Source organism: Watersipora subatra, chromosome 10, assembly GCF_963576615.1.
Source record: "Watersipora subatra chromosome 10, tzWatSuba1.1, whole genome shotgun sequence".
NCBI classification, from domain to species: Eukaryota; Metazoa; Bryozoa; class Gymnolaemata; order Cheilostomatida; family Watersiporidae; genus Watersipora; species Watersipora subatra.
The window spans coordinates 23,306,818-23,328,939 of record NC_088717.1 but is presented as its reverse complement, the minus strand read 5'-3'; the positions used below and the strand labels follow the sequence as shown (position 1 = coordinate 23,328,939).

The window sequence follows — 22,122 nt, the reverse complement described above, 5'->3', positions numbered from 1 at the left end:
ATATATGGCTGTTATTAGCCCTACTCTACTAACTTACATGTAGTATATATATTATAATTATATATGACTGTTGAATGCAAGAAATATAAGTTGTCAAATTAAAGTCTGTAAGTCAGCAACACTGATAAGTAGTATAACCAGCATGCTGACATGCATACAATACACATTCTAATATACATGAGCATAAATGAGCAAACAAACAAAATTTATCCAAAAAACTATAACAATTGAAAAGATTATTATAATAATATTAAAAAAAATGAAAAACTTGCTTCGCAGAGGATTTGATCTCGGAACCTCCAAGTCCGAAGGCCAGCTATCAAAACCGCTACACTATGATCAATCAACTAACCATAGCGATGAATGATTGTGATGAGTCTCATTACATCGATTAATTATGTAGGTTAATAGTTCAACAGTAATACTTCAACTTATGAGTGCTCCAACGTACGAGAAACTTGAGATACGAACCAGCTTTTAAGCAAGTTTTAGCACTAACATACGAGCCATGTTTGAGATACGAGCACGTGAGTCAGTTGCCAAGTATGACGGAAGTGTTTTATGAGAACAGCATCACTCTGTATTTTTCAACTGCTCAGGTTATACTTTAGTACCGTGTTTTTGTGCGCGATTTTCAGTGCAGAATTATGTGAATTAAAAGTACAGTGCGTAGACCGAAAGTTTGCCAGTAAAATGAAAATGAAATGCAAAGAAAAAGCAAATGATAACAATTATTAAACGGAAAATTATTGAAAAATGTGCGAAGTGTGTATGCGTGATTGAGCTAGCTCAGCAATATGACAGAAATACATTCATAATTATCAAACAGAATGATTATATACTGGGCATTTATTTAGTTCGCAAAAGGACTAACCATAGTTTCTAAACGGCGCAGCGATCTTCACGACCGCTGATGGAGAGACTGCTCAGGCATTGGATAAAAGATCAACAATTGGCCGGTGACAGCGTAACTGAACGATGCTATGTGAAAAGGCCGGTGCTATCTATCAAAACTATAAACATTCGGACAAATTGGCTAGTGGTCGTACATTAACCGTTTGTGACGACACCTGTGTTCATCCTAATCGCAACATGTTGAAAGGGCGACAAAGGCAAACGTCCTTAGATAGGCTTATCTTAAAACGGCTGGCTAGTCGTGAAAGCGAAACAAAGGAAAATTAGCTAACCAGCGAGAAACTTCAAACTACCGTATGAACGCCGAAGAAACTTTAATTACGCCAAGTTAAAAATGAATGTTTGCTTTTAGGTTTGCTTCTAAGTTTGTCTTTTTAAACTTTGTTAAAATCCAAATTTATCAAAGTCAACTGTTGTAATGAAGGATAACTCTCTATAACTCCCTATGATCTCTCCCTCTCTGGCAATTGCTAGCGTTAGCTGCTATTGTATGTATTTAATTTTACATTTTAATTAATCACATTTCCTTGCATTATATTTTATTTGTTGCTTTTTAAAAGCTTGTGGTAAGTTAGGACAATAACCAACATGTTCTTTCTGTTACAATATCTTGTTTTGAGGGTTTTATTCGCATTTTTTTAAAGTATGGAAACCAATCAATATATATTTAATTGTTCTATATATAAATAAATTGCCCCAACATGCGAGTAAATTGACATACGAGCTCAGTCTTGGAACGCATTAAGCTCGTAAGTCGAAGTATGACTGTATGTATACTCACACTTGAAGCGCTTGGGGTTATTAACTAACGCAGTGGATCGATTATCGATTAACATAAGATCAATTAACATAACGATGATTAAGCTGGCTTAAAACACCTCTATCGTTGCAGTAAAATCGTAGACTACTAGCTTACCAGGTAAGTTACTCAAACTCATTGGGTAATTATTTTATTACCTGTGTACCTGCATTCAGCTAGTCTATTATATAACAGTGTCCAGGTCTAGTGTGCCATGACGACACGCAGATAATAAATAGCTGCGTGATTATTCAAAAATATCTAAAGGATATTGATTAGTGCAGGAGTTACAGCGTCGGTCTGCCAAGCTGAATATCACGAGTTGGAATCTCGTTGAAAGCGATGTTTTCTCCTAACCTTCAACTCTGAAAGACGGATGGACAGACAAACATCGCTCTTATTATAGTAAAGACATATTCTTGTTTTATTTTATTTTAGACATAAATTTGTTTCCTTTGCACCATAGATGTTGCAGTGCAAAAAAATCAATTTAAATTGACATTGAAGGTGTGCCCTCCCCTCAAGGACCGTCAACCAAGTGTGAGTGAAGGCGTTTATATATAAAGTTAATATAACGTTATAAACGTATATATAACGCAAATGTGGAACAGGTTATCTACGTCGTAGAAACATCTACTGCACTCTATGAAACAAATCATACCAATAGAGTCATGTCAATAGAGTCATGCCAAGAGAGTCATATCAATAGAGTTATGTCAATAAAGCCATGCCAATGTCAACAGAACTATGCCGATAGATGTATGTAATAGGCAGACCTACACACCTTTCATATACAAGTCATATCTCATTTGGAACATGCTGCAGATAGTGTTTGCTTCTTTATCTCTGTAACAGATTTGTCTGTGTCCATCTTTCTCAGTGACGACTCTTATATGGAATATGAGTCGATAAGGATCAAAGGAGCACTTGATGCCTGCACATACAAATATCACAATGTCAGTTTCAGAGATTTTCTTCGCTTGTCAAGATTGTTGTAGCAAATATTCCTCTTAGTATTCACTGTGATTTGTTCAAACACTTATAATACACTCAAGTTCTAAATATTTGCCCCAACATTATGTCATACTGCTGGCAGTTCCTTGCGCTGTAAGAGATCATCATGTATAATAGCGATGTGCATCAATAATTCTTAGTTGTGGAAAATTGGTCGAGTGGTGCTTTGGTAACATACTTAGCTTCAAATTTAAATGTTTGGGTTCAAGTCCCATGTGGGGCAATCTTTTTTCAAATGCTCTCATCGTGACTTTGGCCAGACGGACAGGGTTGTTATTATAGCAAAGATTATAGTAAAAATTATAGAAAATCTGTATGTTGAGTCTATGTCATTGAGTCTATGTCATGAGGAGTTGTCTGACTTATTAATAAAAAGTGGCACTCCATAGGATGTATTTTTATAGGAAAAAGGGCAGTTTCAATAATTTACGAAAATATTTTCACAGGAAGACAACTCCACTGAAACAATAAACCGCTGATGAGGTCATCAATTATCAGTAGTCATAATTTGTTTAGAATAGCAATATTAGTCAGCAAAATGTACAAATGGCAGCAAAAGTCTCTATCGACATGACATCTATAACAAGATCAGCATTTAAAGGTGAGATTAAACATGTTTATGTATTTATTGTATGTTTATGTTGTACTATTGTGTTTGGATCTGCAATGGTAGGGGCAGACTAGAATAATTCTAGTTTTACTTGCAGTTTATTTTACTTAACTCGCACCCAGAATGACCCGGTTATTAAGGAAAAATGTGACACGTAACATAAGCATGTGTAAGGAAAGACACGATTTAATATGAGTTACACCAAGTTACACTACATCTTTTCTAGGATTTGAAATACAGCAAATACAACTTAATTGTGTACAGAAAAAGCAAGAGATAAAATGAAAATGATTATCAGAAAGATTTGCCTAGGAACAAAAAAATATGTCGCAGGGTATATATGTCATGATTATCCTAGGAATGTTTGGTAGTTTTTCCCAAGAAATGGTGGTGGATTGGGATCACGTCGCGATCTACTGTTGATGTTCAGTGACTGAATGTCTTGTTTCTTTTTAGGTATATCTATGCTGTGGTTTAGCTGGTGTGATCAGCTTAGTGTCCGAGGGGCTGTCATTAGGATAATGACTGATCTAGTGCGGCATATTGTGTGGTCTGCTTCACTGGTTATATTGTAGGAATGAAGAGCTACCTGTTGTGGTCTTCTGATCCAGGATGTATACTTGTTAACCTGGTTTACCTTTGGAAGGTCTCTAGCATGACGACATTAATTGTGATGCTCAACTGACTGCATACTTGTGCTTGTCATTCACACAGCTGCAAATCTTTTGTTGATTGGCAAAAGTAGGCACAAGATGATCTGGAGGAATAGGCATGCGGTTCTTGAGACTTCGGCTCATCAGAAATGTGAGGGAGGATACTCATTTTACAGAAGGGTTGATCAAGAATTCAGCAGAACTGTAGAGAGGTTTCCCGTTTTAATCATGAGGAGTTTCATGGTGCCAACTGTATGTTCTGTCTCCCCGCCAGCCCCGGATAGCGGGGTGACGAGGTAATGCGTGTAAAATTGTTGTCTCTTGCATACCACTCAAACCCTTACAATGCAAACTGAGGACCATTGTCTGATACTAGTTCCCATAGTCTGGGAACCCTTGTGATGCAAAGACTTTGTCTAAGATGGCTACTGTGTTAGATGAAGTCTGGTTCTCAGTGGTTTCATGAACCTCAATCTAATGACTGAAGCAGTCTACAATAAGAAGGCAGACCTTCAAGTTTTATTCAAAGAGATCCATCCCGAGACTTTCCCAAGGACAATCAGGAAAGGAACTGAGTGCCAGTGTCTTTTTAGAGTGGGGAGACGTTGCATTGACGAACTACCGCTTCTATATCTCCACTGCCTATGGCCTCAAATTCTATGCCTGGATACCACATATCTCGCCTTGCTCACGCTCTATATCTCACTATGCCCTGATAGCCCTCATGTACAAAATTGATCATCTCGAGCTGAAGACCGCCAGGTATCACAAGCTCCCCATCATAGAGCGACACTTTCTTATCTACAGTCATATGGCTCTGATGATTAAAATAAAGTGCAAGTGATGAATGTTAACTTTTGCAGGTTAGCCAGCAGTGCTGACATAATTCTATTACCTTTTGCAGGATTGGCTCATCATTCTGAGCTTCATACATGTGATTCACAGATGAGTACTTTGGTATGAACACCTTTTTGAAGTACTCCATTCTTTCAATGAGCTGCACATCACTGACAGTAGGCAGTGCTCCATTGGATCTCGGTAGTCTGCTATAGAGCTGGGCACGGGTAATAAAAGTCATTGACCTCGCAGGTTCATCTTCTCTCGAGTCTCAGGTAATAGAAACTTTGAGCATTTCGATCTTGCGGGTTCGGATTTTTATTTGCGAGTTCAGGTTTTGGTACACGAATCCTTCGAGTAGAGTGGAAAAAACTCGGTCTATTGCGCCCTGCCCTCTAAGCACTGTTTAATAACCCGCCTGTTAATTGTAAATAAACAACCCACTTGCATTGTAAATTTTAAGATATGCCCGATGTTTGGAAATTTTAGATGTAAAAACCGTATCAACAAACTCGATCCCCGAAAAACCCATTAGCCAAAAAGTACTCATGCTAAGCACTACCAGCTACTCGAAAAATTCTAAACAAATTCTAAATACTATTTTGATTCTAATTCCAAAACAAAAATTCTAAACTCGTTGGCCAAGACGTACTCGTGCCCAACAGTAAGTCACTCTGCTATATGGTGTTTCGACCCTGGAACATAGGTAATGCGGAAGAGTACTCCATCAGAAGAAATCGAAAAACTCAGGCCGGTATGTCAGCAAGATTCTTTAAATTTAACAGTGTGACTAGAGGCTTGTGGACCACCTCTACAGTGAACATTCATCTGTGTAAGTACTGATTGCATCTGTTACAGGCTCAGGCTACTACGAGTCTCTCTTTCTCGATGACTGTATATGAGAGCTATGTCTGAGTGAGCAATCTAATTGAGAACTCTTTGAATGGATCAGAATATCACCTACGTGATTTATTATCCCCTTGATGCCACTTAGTGACTCATTCATATAGTGCTGGCAGACCACTGGCACCTATGTGATTTATTATCCCCTTGATGTCACTTAGTGATTCATTTATATAGTGCTGGCAGACCACTGGTGCGACTGAAATTTTAAATGGCAGCCTGCTGAATGCATACCTACCAGACGGCGTAAGGAAAGTGGTCATCAATCGAGAGAGTTTTGTGAGGTTGATTTGATGATACCCAGAATTGGCATCAAAATGAGAAAAAATTCTGCTATTTCCGAGTTTAGCCAGACTGTCATTGATACAAGCAGTTGGATAAATCTTTTGCCTGATTGATTGATTTAGATAGGGCAGATCCACAAATGCGCACAGGTCTACCTAGTTTTGGTACCGGCACCATTCTACTGTACTATTTAGTAGCTTTGTTTACTGGGAATGTAGCACTTAATCTACCATCTCCTGGAGTTTATCTTTAGCCTTACATAGTGGACATTGTGGTACAGAGCTTGCGGTGTATATACAAATAGGTAGGGTATCTTTCTTGAGACTTATCTTACAAGAGTAGACCTCGACAAATCCCAGACCGATGAAAACTGTAGGGTATTGCTGATAGATTGTCTGTGTCTGCCTCAACCTGGTAAACAATGCATGTCAGCAGCTCCAAGTTTTTGCAGACCCCCTACTCAGTCGGGTGGTGTTCTGGTTAGCTATCACAAAGGCTGTAGTCTCATTGGTAGCTTTGTGCTATATTTGAGGCATGCTGTGAAAATTCCTTAACAAATAATGATGTGATTTCCAAGACCAGGAGAACAAGACCGGGCCTGGTCTAGATTGACTATCTAAACCAAGGGCTCTGTAATTGTCATAATCAAAGCATCCATGCCAGAATCAAGCTTGAATTTCACTGGTGTCGAATCAATTTTTATAGTAGCTGACCATCCTGGCTGGTTGTTGACACCATCGATCTAGAGGTCCTTGCAGAACAGAGGTTTAATCTGTGAATCCGTCAGACTTTTTCGGCCAAATGGACTCGCTTGGAATGGTTTACTGATCTACAATCCTTTCCCCAGTAACCAAAAATTATTGTTTCATTCCTTGCATCTATCTAATGGGGCTGGGCATTGAGACCTTAGATGTGTCGTTCCTCCATAGTAGTCTCATGTGCCTGAATTACCACCACTTGATTTATCTATATGTTCTAGTTTTTGTCATTGTTATGACCAGGATACGGCTTCGAGTGGTTTAGTTGACAACGCAGAGGTTAATGTTGGTGAGCTGATGTATTTCATCCCCATGGAGGTCAATTTTTGTGATCGGCAGATATTCACAACCTCTTCTAGTTTAAGACTCTTCCCGAAGGCTATCAGCTTTTTCCTAGTACTGTCTTTGCGGATGATTCGAATGATCCTGTCGAGAATGAGGTCTGATTCTACATAACGAAATTGGCATTTCTGGACCTTCTGACGCAACTCAAGATGCAATGCATCAAATGACTGTCCCTCAGTCTGTGATGTAGAGTTGAGTAGCGTAAAATGTAAAACATCATACTTGTGTGTAAAATATCCAATACTCTCTGATTGTTATACTAAATATATTAAATTATTAATATTAATGAATTAATAAGATAGGTAAGATAAGGCAAGCAAAAAAAATACAGGATTATTGATAGAAACAAAAAAATAACACAAAAATACAAAAAGATAAAAATAAAAACTATGTACAGAAAAAATTAAAATCAAATTTTTAGTTGAATATAATCTAATCCTGGCCTTCCAGTGTGTCAATTGGATTTTGGTGCATTAGCTTTCTTTGCTTTCTTGGTTTGAATGCCTTTTGAATTGAATGTCCTCTAGTAGGCTAGTGTAAAGGTGCACAGCAAATTATAATATAAATTATCAAAGATACCGATGCTTTCGTGACGATATCTAGTCAGCGACTGGTCGAGATTGGATCTGCTGAGTGAAGTCACAAGCATTGAAAAATGTGAGTCGCGCAGGTCGTAACTCAAATAATGATTTTACAAATGAATAATAAAATATCAATTGGAAAGTATTAGTACATCTACACACTATTCTTCAAAAATTTAGATCAACATTCCACTTTTACTTACCCAGATGATAACTGTCTCTAATAAGGTAATCCCATTTATCCACATCCATCCCGCTATTACTATTTGCAACTATTTCATAGAGAAATGACTTGCCATTCTCTCGACTGTTCTGTAAAAACCATTTCATTAGTTTATTGAAGACTTGTGCGCTTGTGCTCCGTAATATTCTAAAAGGTAAAAATTCAGCAAACCCTATTGATGCCTAGTAAACCCTATTGATGCCTAGTAAACCCTATTGATGCCCAGCAAACCCTATTGATGCCCAGCAAACCCTATTGATGCCTAGCAAACCCTATTGATGCCCAGCAAACCCTATTAATGCCCAACAAACCCTATTGATGCCAAGCAAACCCTATTGATGCCAAGCGAACACTATTGATGGCAAGCAAACCCTATTAATGCCCAGCAAACCCTATTGATACCCAGTAAACCCTATTGATGCCAACAAACCCTATTGATGCCCCACAAACCCTATTGATGCCCAGCAAACCCTATTAATGCCCAAGCAAACCCTATTGATGCCAAGCAAACCCTATTGATGCCAAGCAAACACTATTGATGGCAAGCAAACCCTATTGATGCCCAGCAAACCCTATTGCCGCCCAGCAAACCCTATTGATGCCCAGCAAACCCTATTGATGCCCAGCAAACCCTATTGATGTCCAGCAAACCCTATTGATGCCCAGTAAACCCTATTGATGCCCAACAAACCCTATTGATGCCCAGAAAACCCTATCGATGCCCACCAAACCCTATTGATGCCCACCAAACCCTATTGATGCCCCACAAACCCTATTGATGCCCAGCAAACCCTATTGATGCCCAGCAAACCCTATTGATGCCCAGCAAACTAAGAGCTTCCTACAAGGAAGCTTTCAACATTTTACTGAAATTTGGTTTAATATTTAGAGAAAAAAGCCTATGCTAGCTATGACAATTTGAATGAAGAAGAATGGAACTGTGTTTGATCATCTCAACTTGGGTAGGGGTACTAGTATTTTACTATTTTATGAATAAATCACTATATGTCATATCATGTAATTTTGATTTGCAATGGGTTTTTAAGTTAAATTTCACTAGAATTTGTCGTGAAAACCGTGTCCGCTGTATATGTCGAGGATGGATTTTTAAGCTAGCTTAAAATTTGGTATTAAATTTTCGACTTATACGCCAGAATTTACGGTATCGGCTTGAGCCATTCTGGTAAGTATGACTATGCAAGTTACATGCTATTAAGAACATGCAGCCTATGAAGTGTGAGCTCGCTTTTTAACAATATGCAAAGATTATTTCTGCAAACCGTTTTAGAAGATAGCTCAAAAATTTAACGAAACAATTGCTACGGTTACAATAGAATCATAATGTGGATTTCAAAATAATATGAAGGTAATAATAGGGCAGATAAATCCTCAGCCAATATGCTGCATGTAGATTAATAAGCATAAAATGCATCCCGGAATCATGCGAGTAGTGAAAAGAGCTAACAATTACCACATACCTCGATTGGTTTACCTAAAATCAGGGACTTGATAAACTCTATAACCTGAGCAGTAAAGCCCCATTTTTCAAACTCTGCCTGCTCATTCTTCCAGATATAATCAACCATGTCAGTAGATGCGTCTTCATGAGTCCATTTAGATTCTTTATCGAGCTTTGGTATGACCAATCGGTCAAACATGTGAGAAAAAGGTCCATGGCCTAAATCATGGCAGAGTCCAGCCAACTGAAATTTTGCACAAGAATTAATTTATAAAGGCCTATATTTAAATGAGGAGCATGACCTCTTCACAAAGCCACAATCATACAATTCAAAGATATAGTGAGTTTTATGGTGAGCTTACGAGGTTTACAATTAACTTTTTTAAATCTTATCACGGCATTTAGAGGCAGCGATTCATAAAAGGTGACATGCATGATCAGTTTTACCTGCACACTTACATTTACCTGCGTAACCACAGGAAAACAGTCTGGTCACCGAGCAATTGCTAGAAATATGAGTTCAGAGAAGTATTCACCATAAGTTTGACAAAAAAGTAATAAAGACAACTTCGTAAATCAAAAGTTGTCTACTCTTGTCTACAATGTAGGTGGAAGTAGATCATGAGGCAAATCTAATGGTTGTGGATAATAATGAATAGCCGTGGTAATTTCTCACCTGTTCCTCAACCACCCATGTCTCCAAAAAAAAGGAATTTACTGAGAGTTTGATGAACAATTCGTGGATTGTCCCATATGTGTTCACAGCTTTACTTATTCAGACATGGGTTTACCTGCACACACATAGCGTCTATAGCAGAAATTTTAAGCTCAGGCTGCCTATCTTTGATCGAGTTGATGAGTTTGCCAGCAAGGTGATAGGTACCAACACTATGTTCAAACCGGCTATAGCCTGCACTTGGGTAGATGTAATGCAATGTAGAAAGCTGCAAACAACAAAGCAAATAGGTAAAAATTTGTACCGTACTTTTCGAACTATAAACCGCATCCCTATATAAGCCGCATCTGCTTTATTTTCCAAAAAACGATAATAAAACAATACATAGGCCGCACCTTTGTATAGGCCGCAGAACTCCAGACGGTGCTTTTTAACGCGGCACCAACTTTGCTGTTTAAAACGGAACAGTGCCAAACGGCACTGTTCTGCTAACCGGAGATTCTGGTTAATGTGCCCTAGCGGTGAAAGAAAAAGCCACATAATAGCGGCACCCTTATATAAGCCACATGGCTCAAATCATCAGAAAAAAGTAGCGGCTAATAGTTCAAAAAGTATGGTAATAACAGTCTGACAAAAAGGATAAAGTGTTATTTAGAGCAATTCAATAGCCTGTAATTCTCAATCAAATGGTTCAACAATGAGAGTAGACAATCTCAGGAGCTACAAATATAGAGTGTTCACCAAGGTCTAACAGTCAAGTCATTTAAAACTAGTTAGACAATCAATCTCGACCCACTTTGACCTACAATTTAGGTCAACATGAATTTGAACAAAGGCTTGTAGCAACATATGAAGTTATTTCCAACATATGGCATCAGAAACTTCTCAAAATACAGCAGTTAGAACATAAATACAGACTTCTCATTTAGTCCTAGACCTGTTCATGAATACAATATCAAGCAATACCTCATACCTTCTTTTTAGTACGAAATTCATGGGTTGCAAAAGGACGGGTCGAGTGTTGGTAAAATAAAAAGGTTTTTTTATTTATTTAAAAACAGCAGGCTTATTATTTTCATTTTTTGTTCGTTTTATGAATAAAAATGCTCGAAGCGAGTAAAAGTGAAGAGACTCGACATGACAATTAACAACCTTACTATTATTATCATTAGACTACTTAACGCCTCACATGTGATTTTTTAGTTCTATATTTAATATATTATATAACAAATTATCTATTATATTTAAGTTATATAATTATAATAAGTACATGTAAATCATATACTATATTTAATTTCTTGCAGTATTAAGTATTACGATTTTGTACAGCAAAACGAATTAAACAGAATGCAAGGTATCCTTAAAAAAACATTTGCTTCCACAATAAGCTCGACAAACAAAGGAAATAGAGTAAAAAATCTATTTACATGAGTAATTTGTTTTGGAAGTTTGTCAGAAGAAAATTTCATAAGAATGAGGGCATTTTTTTCTGTTAATTCCCTGATCTGTTAAAAGCCCCCACAAAAAAAACTTAAACATAATCTATATACACGAATATAAATCTCAATGTCTGCCATTTGTGTGTCCAGTTATAGTGATAGAGTTTTAAAACACTGTACGAAAAAATGACTTTGCAGAGGATTTGATCTTGGTACCTCCAAGTCTGCAGACTAGCAACCTAATCCACTGCACTACAATGTCCAACTGACCAGACTAGTGTACGATTATGATGACATTCATTACATCAGTTAAAATACTGGCAGTTCAAGCGCTTGTGGTTATTAACTAGCACAGCCAATCATTATGTGTAGCATAACGATTATTAAGCTGGCTTAAAACACGGCAATTGTTTTAGTAAAGATTTGGACTACTAGCTTACTATGAGGTAAGTTCTCAAATTCTCAAATGGGTAATTATTTTCTTAGCCATGCAACACTCGGCATTCACCTGGAATTTGTATAAATTATAAACAGCTAACACCTGTGACAAATACTTATTGCAATTAGACTTCGGTATAATAAAAATAAAAACAGACAAGGAAAAAATAAACAGAGAAATAATGAACAAAAAACTATAAACGGTATGTTTGTTGATGGTCTAGTTGAGTCTAGGCAAAAACCGCTGTGATGGAGAAAATGACAGTCTTAAGGTAGGGCCACACGAGACAAAATTCTCACGAAATCGGCGAAATTTGGACGAAACGATTCGTACGAATTGCCATTTGGACGAATTCGTCCATCGTTGGTTGCGCACAATGAACGAATCCTGAATTGGACGAAACGTCAGAAATTCCTACGAATCGTTGTTTGATTGGTCGGTTGAAAAGGTTAGTTGAATGTTGAAGGTCGTTTTCTTTTGCGCATGTTTGGTCAGATCTAAAAAAGATAACGATTTGTGAGTTTCTAGCCCGCAGTTCCTAACTCGGTTTGAAAACTGTGTAACTGTGTTGGCGATTATATGTAATCAGTAGTACCATTGACGTAATGGATTTATTTAATAGAAATATAACTGTTTTGTAGCTAGACTAATATTTGCTGAAAAGTCAGGTTCCAATATGTATTTAATAGAAATATAACTGTTTGTAGCTAGGCTAATAATTGCTGAAAAGTCAGGTTCAAATTTGTATTGTAATTAGAAGAAAAAGTAAAACGGTTTTGTGGGCAAGCCAAAACCTGCTGTAGTCATACAAAATAACCGTTTTGCAATGTAGTACATACATGTACGTAATAGTTCGTAATAATATTATCAATGTACAAGCTCTATTCAAAAGTTTACTAAAAACCATTTACAACAACAGCCTACTACAACTACTCAGTGCAACTAGCATTAGCAGTTTTGTAGTTGCGTAGAAACGACCTTATTAACGCGCAGTTATATTGTAGGCGCCGAAATTAATTTACGTGTACATTCCGCAACCGATTTAGGAATTGCGGCTAGAAACTCACAAATCGTTATCTTTTTTAGATCTGACCCGCATGTTTGTACTGAAGCAAATGATTGAAACGGAATCGGCTTCAATTTATCACCGCGTTATGATTGGCTAGTTGAAAGTTAGTTTCGTACGAATCCATGGTGGGGAAACTCCGTGTGGCAGGTCAGAAATTTCGTACGAATGGAATTTCCCAGATTAGTTGAAATTACACGATACGTGTGGCTCGGCCTTTAGAAGTTGGGAATAAACACTAAATCATTAACTACCATACATGCTACACTGAAATTCGCTAGCACATGAAAGTGAGTAAGACACATTATACGCACCCGCAGAAAAAAAAACGGGCCAAAATACGGACCTCGACACATTTTAAATGTGCCTTACAAAGATTGTGGCTAAGGAGCAATTCTCTAACTTGATAACACCCAATCAATCACATCAACCTGTTTACAACTAGCCAATCATATCAACCTGAAAACAACCAGCCAATCATATCGACATGATAACAACTAATCAATCATATCAACAGGATAACAACCAACCAACCATACTAACCTGACAACAACCAACAAATCATATCCACATGATAGCAACCAACCAATCATATCAACAGGATAACAACCAACCAACCAACCATACTAACCTGATAACAACCAACAAATCATATCAACATGATAGCAACCAACCAATCATATCAACAGGATAACAACCAACCAATCATATCAACATGATAACAACCAGCCAACCATACTAACCTGATAACAACAAACCAATCATATTAACCTGATAACAACCAACGAATCATATCAGCCTGATCACAACTAACAAATCATACCAACATGTTAACAACCAACTAATATTATTAACCTTATAACAACCAACCAATCTTATCGACATGAAAACAACCAACCAATCATATCAACATGATAACAACCAACCAATCATATCAACATAATAACAACCAACTAACCATATCCGCCTGACCACAACCAACAAATCATATCAACATGTTAACAACCAACCAATATTATTAACCTTATAACGACCAACCAATATTATTAACCTTATAACAACCAACCAATCATATCGAAATGAAAAGAACCAACCAATCATATTAACCTGATAACAACCAACGAATCATATCAGCCTGATCACAACTAACAAATCATACCAACATGTTAACAACCAACCAATCATTTTAATCTGATAATAACCAACCAATCCTATCAACACCAGAATAAAGTTTCTTAGCAATGATTCTTGGCTATACATATTATGATTGTATGATTTCTATAACAACATGTTTATACCTGTTTGACAAAGTGCAGACGTTGAAACTGTGGTGAGCTTATAATAGTGACTGCCAGAGGGTGGAGATTGATCGTCCCATGAACAGGGTCATTGATGAGTTTGTGGAGGTCTCGGACTACAAAATCTTCACTTTTGTGAATATTAGAAATTTCCCTTAGAACACTATCAACCAGAGCCTCTTCAATCCCAATCTATAAATAGATTTCTAACATGAAAAATATTCAAGATGTGATGACAATGTTGTGAAACTAAGTACCGTAAAACCACTATTTTAATGTGGTGGCACTTTATTTTTCAACCCTTCCCTTAGAGTGTTGCTTTATTAGAATATAGGTTTCACAGTATACGGTCATGAACTGTAGATGAGGCAGAGCACAGTGTAGGATTTCAAAACAATGATTAAATTCTTTAAAAAAAGCTTTAGTTCTAAAAATGTTCAATTGACAAACATCCGCTTCAAAATTGATAATTTGAAGATTCGTCATAAACCAAACTCATCATTACTTCTACTACTCACCTGATCAAGCAAAGGACCGTCGAGAAATGTCAAACTTTCCAAATATGAGAACCGCGCCAGGAAACTATCAGAACACCCATCAAAGGGAATATCAAGTCTTGATAACACCGTTTTTAGGTAACCTCCACACTCAGACATCGCTTGGCTCTACAATCTGTAATTTTAGCAATTTGTAAGTTGCAGCATTACGCGTCTCTATTCTGTCGGCCTCTTTGCAACTATAGACATCATAATCACACTTTTAATTGATCCGGGTCTTTTAACCGCAATCAAGTTGAGTCAATTTAAATCTTGAAACATCCTAGCAGTTAGACAACCTCAAACATGAAAGGCAATTTGAAATGATTGAAAAATGCTGATACTCTCTGATAAAATCACCTAAAATCTTGTCGAAGTTCATCTTTAATGAAGGAACGAACAATGACAGTAAAATTCAACAATCAACTGAATTCAGGTCAGGTGATTACATTGGGAGCGTAAACCTACCAAAATGCAAGATATTTGTCGTCTGCTAGTATGAATTTAGGTCAGAGTCTGATAAAGGATTGTTCATTGAGTGTATTGACCAAGCTGAAGTTTCTTTTATATATAAAGTGTTTAGTCTCTGATGTCATACAGCAGTAGAACAAAGTATATGTATAGATATAAACTAATCTATAAATACCATTTGTTTGATCCACTCTATGCATCATCTTTTTAAACTAGATAACAAACTCCAGGTGAAAATACATAAATGCACCTTTTACATAAGACTGATAAGTGGTTGATTTACATACTATTAAGTTGGCCCCAGTATGATTAACGAAATAATAGATTTAATTGTGCAAATTTGATGCAAATCAAACCTATCATCTACATAATGTAACAAAATGATAAATATTTGTGGTTAAGCACTTTGAATCTCACAGTTGCTCATTCTAATCTGCTCAATCTTCTCTTTTCTCATTCATTTCTTTCGCATTAATTCTGAGCTTGCAAACAATGCAGGTCTAGTTCATAAATATGATGACATTTCAGTGGAGTTGCTGCAGGCTCCTCTAAGAAAAAGACACTACTAAAGTACACACAATACGACTGCTCGACTAAAAACTCAGTAAACACAGAGTAAAATCATTGTCAGTTTCTTGTTAGTTTATTTCCCCAGCATTGATCTGAGGAGAGAATGGCAGAAAAGGACATGCAAAGCATGATGGTAAACGAGAGCAGAAGCACCATATATGGTAAGGTTTTAGTGTTTCTGTGGCCGATTACAGTTGTCAATATGTAGGCCTACCATTTAATTTGACTGCAGCAGTTATTTTAAATTCACCTTTTTCCATTTAGTAATGCAAAGTATTTGAATGGCCGTAAGACTGATATTTATGAAAACTAAGGTATGTCAGTGATTGACTATTTAATGTATAGATGAGATGTCGATTCTTATACGAGTAAATATATTCAAAAGAACTATTAGTCAAAATAATGTAATGGAAGTGTTTTACTTAAAAAGAAACTTCTTAGTTGGTGGGGGCATACCGGACACGCTCTCTAATTTTTCAAGTCCTAATAAGAGCTATTCTTATACATAATATGATATCGAGCTTTTGAAATAGCATAAGTTTCATGTTCATTTTTTAATAGAGAAGGCATCTTTGAAAGTAGAAATAGAGGCAGATATGAGACAAGAAGTAACAGTTTTTAAAAGCAGTCTCTCAGGAAACGGTTGCACACTGTGTAGACTAGATTTATCAATATGAGATAACCAGGCGCTAAAGATACTGCGCTGAATTTTATGATCATATATATAGGCCTGTGAAAATACAGCTAATTGCAGACATTCAGGAATGTGGGCACTAGTGATTTGCTTATCTTAAGAATGGACCCCCTAATGAAGTACTAAACCTCTACAACAGGCAAGGTTATAATAAGGAAATAGAACACTTGGAGTCTAAAAATTACAAACGTGCAGACACCAAAGAAGTTCCTACTATTAAAACTAGAGTGACTAGACCAATAGTTCATTGATTGACAAATAGACAAACTTTGTCAGGAAAATAAAATATTAATAAACTTAAGGCCTATGTATCTCTGAAGTGCTCAGAGTACACCAGCAATCTATCAAATATAACGTATCTAAATGCCACTCAAACCTCAGTTACAATATAGTGGGTGGATTGAGAGGGCTGGATAACGTTACGAACATGAGTAGCAATCTTATACACTAAGGAGCTCAGATAAGCAGAGTAAGCATCCTAGGACAAAATGACTGACAATGTCGTAGGCCTAGTAGCTTAATCTGAGAAAATCACGCAGTAGGCCTATATCTACTGACATATCACCATCGTAGGAAACTAATCAGTGAGCAGGCTAGACTTCTGCGTAGAAATACATCTCCTGCTGCGGTACATTTTATTCCATGTATGTGATTTTAAAGCTAAAGTTTAGCAACTATAAAAACACATTCAATAACTCACCTGCTTCTCAAAATTCTGGAAATTAATCCATTCTAGGCCGTCGTCACGTCATGGCGGCCATGAGAGTTTATGACGCAAAACTACTCTATGTAATATTTCAGAGCCTACATACCTTATTTCTTGTAACCCTTTGTAGGCATAAGTTCGTCAACGAGATTTATGTTGTAAAATAAACCTCATCAACTTTTTATGCATATAAAAAAATTTCCATGTTTACGTATTATGGTCGGTCAATGAATAAAAATTCGTCAACGGTTCAACGAAGTCTCAGTAAAATTAGTACGTTGCATTTGCATGTTGCGAAGAAAGTAGCGTCTCCCGATGGCTCTGTTTGATTGGCGGCCGAGTTTATTTTGCGGCTGTCAGGCTTAAATAGGTAATAAAACCACCCATCCCGTTCTTAATAACGGAAAGGTAGGCACACATGTAGCGACTACAGCCGCTGACACTTATATAAATATGGAATTGTCTTTCTTACTAAAAAAAAGTAGAAAACTTTTTCAAAATATAATAACCACCGATTAAGTTTGACAAACGACCAGGGGGTTCACTCTCTTCTATTCATCCCCAAGGACTATTCTGAGATGTTATAAAATGCAGCCTTTCACTGACTTACACATTAATAATAAAACTACCCCTTGTAACTTCATCACCACAGACTAATTGCCCCTTTTTTGCTCATGAATAACCCTTTCTACTGTGTGGAAAGGGGTATTCCTGTACAAAGCTAAAAAACATACCCTTTTATGAAAACACTCTAGAGTGTCAGGCCACCAAAAACACCCCTAAAAGTTGCTTTTTCGTCGAGCCCTTGGGGATAAAAGTTGAGAGTGAACCCCTTGGGGACAAAAGTTAATTCTATCAAATTCAACTTTGAAAAACTCAACTCTACAAACTTTGACTGTACAATCGCGAATTGCAAGCGAACTAACTTGCATTGCAATTATAATATGTACTAAAAAAGCTTTTAATATAACTGTGCCTACTGATCAATTAAAAAATTTCCCTTTCACCGGTCTTGCATCATCTTACAAGGATCAGGAGTTCAACTGCTAAGCCTTCATTGATCAGTCTTGCTGCCTCTAATACCTCATAATAATAACATGATAGCAAAGTATTATTCAAACCACAAAAATCTTTCTGTTTTAATATCTTAGAGCGGAATGCGTAAAGATGATAATATAATGACAGCACAATTGATGATTTATACTCAACTACATGCTAAGTAAATTATTCTAATTATGTGTTATTATTCTAAATATTATACATTTAATATAATACAATGTAATGCTGAAACAAAGATAATTTATTATGAGTGATAACAAAACATTGGAGTATTTTTCAGCAACAATGAATATTGATTCAATGACAAGTTTTACTATAATAAATAACAGTGAATGTATTTCTAACACAGAGGCATGTACTAAGTCAGTCATTTCTAGTAGCACACTGATGCTCATCATTACAGGAATATAGCTCCTACTAGATGCTAACCCAAAATTAAACATCGTAGTTTTATTTATAAACATACAATCAGCTCACTGTAATAATGATGGTAGTATCTAAGAGTTATATACTCACACTGAAGCGAGGTGTTACTGTTTCAGTAATAAGACCTGTTGACATCATTAGATGTTTGGAACATTTGGGAGCTGATGACCTTGCTTGTTAGATACTGTAATTGAACTGTGTATTTATAATGCTTTCTTATGCATTCCTTGCTTGTTATATACTGTTATTGGCTCGGGTATTTCTTATGTTTTTAATGCTTTCCTTGCTTGTTATATATTGTTATTGGTTGTTGCATTTCTTATGTTTTTTCACGCTTTCATTGCTTGTTATATACTGTTATTGGTTTGTGCATTTCTTATGTTTTCTTATGCTTTCCTTGCTTGTTATATATTGTTATTGGTTGTTGCATTTCTTATGTTTTCTTACGCTTTCCTCGCTTGTTATATACTGTTATTGGTTTGTGTATTTCTTATGTTTTCTTATGCTTTCCTTGCTTAATTGTTATATACTGTAATTAGCTTGTGTATTTCTAATATTTTCTTAAGCTTTCCTTGCTTGTCATACTGTAAATGGTTTGTGTATTTCTTATGTTTTATTATGCTTTCTTTGCTTGTTATATACTGTTATTGGTTCACGCTGTTTCTGTTATATCAATTGTTGCACAGCTGGAAAGCTTATGCCAGGTTGATGGTGTGTCGGTCGCTCTTATGTACATCAATAAAGAGGTTGTACAGTTTTAGAAGTGTCTAACAGTTAAATATATTTACAGCAGCTGTAGTATTCTGCACAGCTTTTGCATAGACTTTCTGTTTGATCTCCGAGTAGTGCCTGGTTACATCATTCCTTACTCCTGCACTGACAGCAAAAAGAGGTTTTATGTTATTCCTGACTAAACATACAATTTTCTTGTAGTCTGTTGCATTTTATGCTATTCTGAACTGAGACATTTTATTCATACACAAGTTTAAAAGCGTGGAAAAGGCTCCTTCGTGTCCACCTACATTTAACATCATTATTAGTCTAACTAAAGGCTGCTGGAGGATAGGAAAAGTACATTAGACAACAATATAAATGCTGTATAATTTGGGCCAAAAGTGCCGGTCTATCAATTAATTAAATATATTGAATAGTGGTATGAGATGAGGGGATGATGCATGAATGACTAGTAGCAAACAGTGCCTACAAGTTGACACCGGGATTATAGTATGTTCACATATAACGGTGACTTGCCTGACACATAATACTACGCTTGGATAGAAATAACTATATTTACCAGATTACAGAGGAATGAATTGAGGAGGTAGTATTAAGGAATAGAAGTGAATGCCTCTTCCTCTACAACTACAATGTTATTACTTTTATGAAATCAATAGTATTATAAAGAAAGGAAACATAATAGTTTAGAAAATAAACATCTCTTTATATAAAACTCATGTCTACAATACTCAACGCTAAAACCTGCAACACTTGCATTTTAATTCCTGTATTAAAAAGATCTTCTAAGATAACTATGCTAACTTAACTATGCATGCTGATCAATCCAAAAATTCATGAATCAGTTGATTGCAAGCATTTGATCTCTTGAAAAATATGCTTACAGCGCCTGTTGTTTTAGCTCTCTAGCAAAGTAAACCCTTATTCGCAGCAGGGGATCAGCTAATTCAGTTGCTTGAATAAAATTTGCATTCATTATTAGAATTGATACAGTTTGGTTTGATATCATGATTGTCAAGATAATAGCATACGATTAATTCCTTTATTGTCAAAGTCTTATCGATTTTAGGTTACAATGAATAACTTTATTGATTAGCATAAAAGATTTGAAGTGTCAGTTGTCAGAATCTGTCTTTTTGTACTTAACAAGGTAAAAGACATATTGTGTTTGCACAAGCTACTTCTATCGATTGTTATTTGTTACTCAGTAATAACAAAGGTGCAATAGCTCGAGGCACGCTTACCTGTCCGCGTGTGGACTTTACAAACAATATGTTATTTGTTATAGCGTAAAACCATGGTGAGCTTTAAAGAATGCAGCCCAAATGTCAAATTAACAAAGGGTTACATCAGTATAGCTGAACATAATAACAAAAACATAAATAAAGTAATAGGAAGAAAGTAGATAGGAAATCCAACCACCATATATTAAATAAACAGTAAACAGAGAGGCATAAACAGTTATCCATACTTTATGTAGGATAGAGTCAGCATGTGTAGCACCAGCAGCGATATGAAAGAAATGAGTATTTTAAGGAAGCAAGAGACTGATGCATGTGATTACGACTTCTCAATTTTTTATACTGAAAATGTTCACGGTGTGGAAGATGAGCAGACACAAATCTTTTTGTAAACTTCATCAGAAATTATCGATACATTTTATATCATTTGCAATTTTTTTTGATGTTTGAGATGATCTGATTGCAAGGATGCTTGAAGATTAAAATCGATAAAACTTGATCATGGTTAAAACGCTCAGATCTGTCAAAAGTTTGATTATAATGTCTATAGTTGCGAATAGACCAACAGAATAGAGACGAGTAACGCTACAACATGAACGCAATAACTGATATCAACTATGGCAACAATAAGAACTAATGTCTTCATTTCGCACGTATTTTCCTTCTGAGCATTTTAATTGCGATCAAGCTTTATCAATTTTACTCTTGAAACACCCTGGCAGTCAGATCACCTCAAGCATCAAAACAATTGGAAATATTAGAAAAATAAAGATACTTTCTGATAAATCTACAAAAGACTCGTGCAAGTTCATCTTTCAGGATTGATTCTTCTGGTCATTGACTTTGGCTGTGATCTGATCAACTACTTGCGCTTATGCTAAGTGATTGGCTGTGTGTTATAGTTGCTTTAAAGGTAGCAATAGCTTTAAAAAATTATTTCTGTCTCTTTACTCTCACAAAATATTCAGTTTTGGGGAACATATTTAGTAAGGGTCTACAAATTTGTCATTTCCTTCACACCATACCTCTCTGCACAGCTCTTCAATAATCAATTTTACAAATGTCAACTCTACAAAACTCTAATTTACAAAACCTAACTCTACAGAACTCAACTCTATAAAACCCAACTCTATGAAACTCAAATATACCAAACTCAACTCTAGAAACTTCGATTTGAAAAACTCAGCTTTATGAAACTCAATTTTATAAAACTCAACTTGAAAAAACTCAGTTTTTCTAAATATAACTCTACAAAATTCAACTCTACAAAAGTTAACTCTACAACGCTCAACTTTTCAAAATTCAACTCTATAAATCTCAACTCTACAAAACTCAACTTGACACTACTTAAATCTACAGAACTTCACTCTACATAACCCAACTC

At 36.2% G+C, this 22,122-nt stretch overlaps 1 protein-coding gene across 3 annotated transcripts in view; it reads right to left on the bottom strand.

Annotated features, from left to right (window-relative positions):
- The window catches only part of LOC137406067 (deoxynucleoside triphosphate triphosphohydrolase SAMHD1-like), a 36,035-nt gene extending 18,475 nt beyond the window's left edge, over positions 1–17,560 (bottom strand). For 2 of the 3 annotated variants that reach the window (XM_068092587.1, XM_068092588.1), the window contains exons 1-7: positions 17,384–17,560; positions 14,819–14,972; positions 14,301–14,492; positions 10,174–10,326; positions 9,402–9,626; positions 7,904–8,012; positions 2,499–2,648 (exon numbers count right to left, since the gene is read on the bottom strand). In XM_068092587.1, the coding sequence (XP_067948688.1) occupies positions 2,499–2,648; positions 7,904–8,012; positions 9,402–9,626; positions 10,174–10,326; positions 14,301–14,492; positions 14,819–14,956 (967 nt within the window). In that variant the 5' untranslated portion in view covers positions 14,957–14,972; positions 17,384–17,560. The remainder of the gene's footprint in view (positions 1–2,498; positions 2,649–7,903; positions 8,013–9,401; positions 9,627–10,173; positions 10,327–14,300; positions 14,493–14,818; positions 14,973–17,383) is intronic. The other variant, XM_068092589.1, reaches the window with a different exon arrangement.
- Between the last annotated feature and the right edge of the window lie 4,562 nt (positions 17,561–22,122).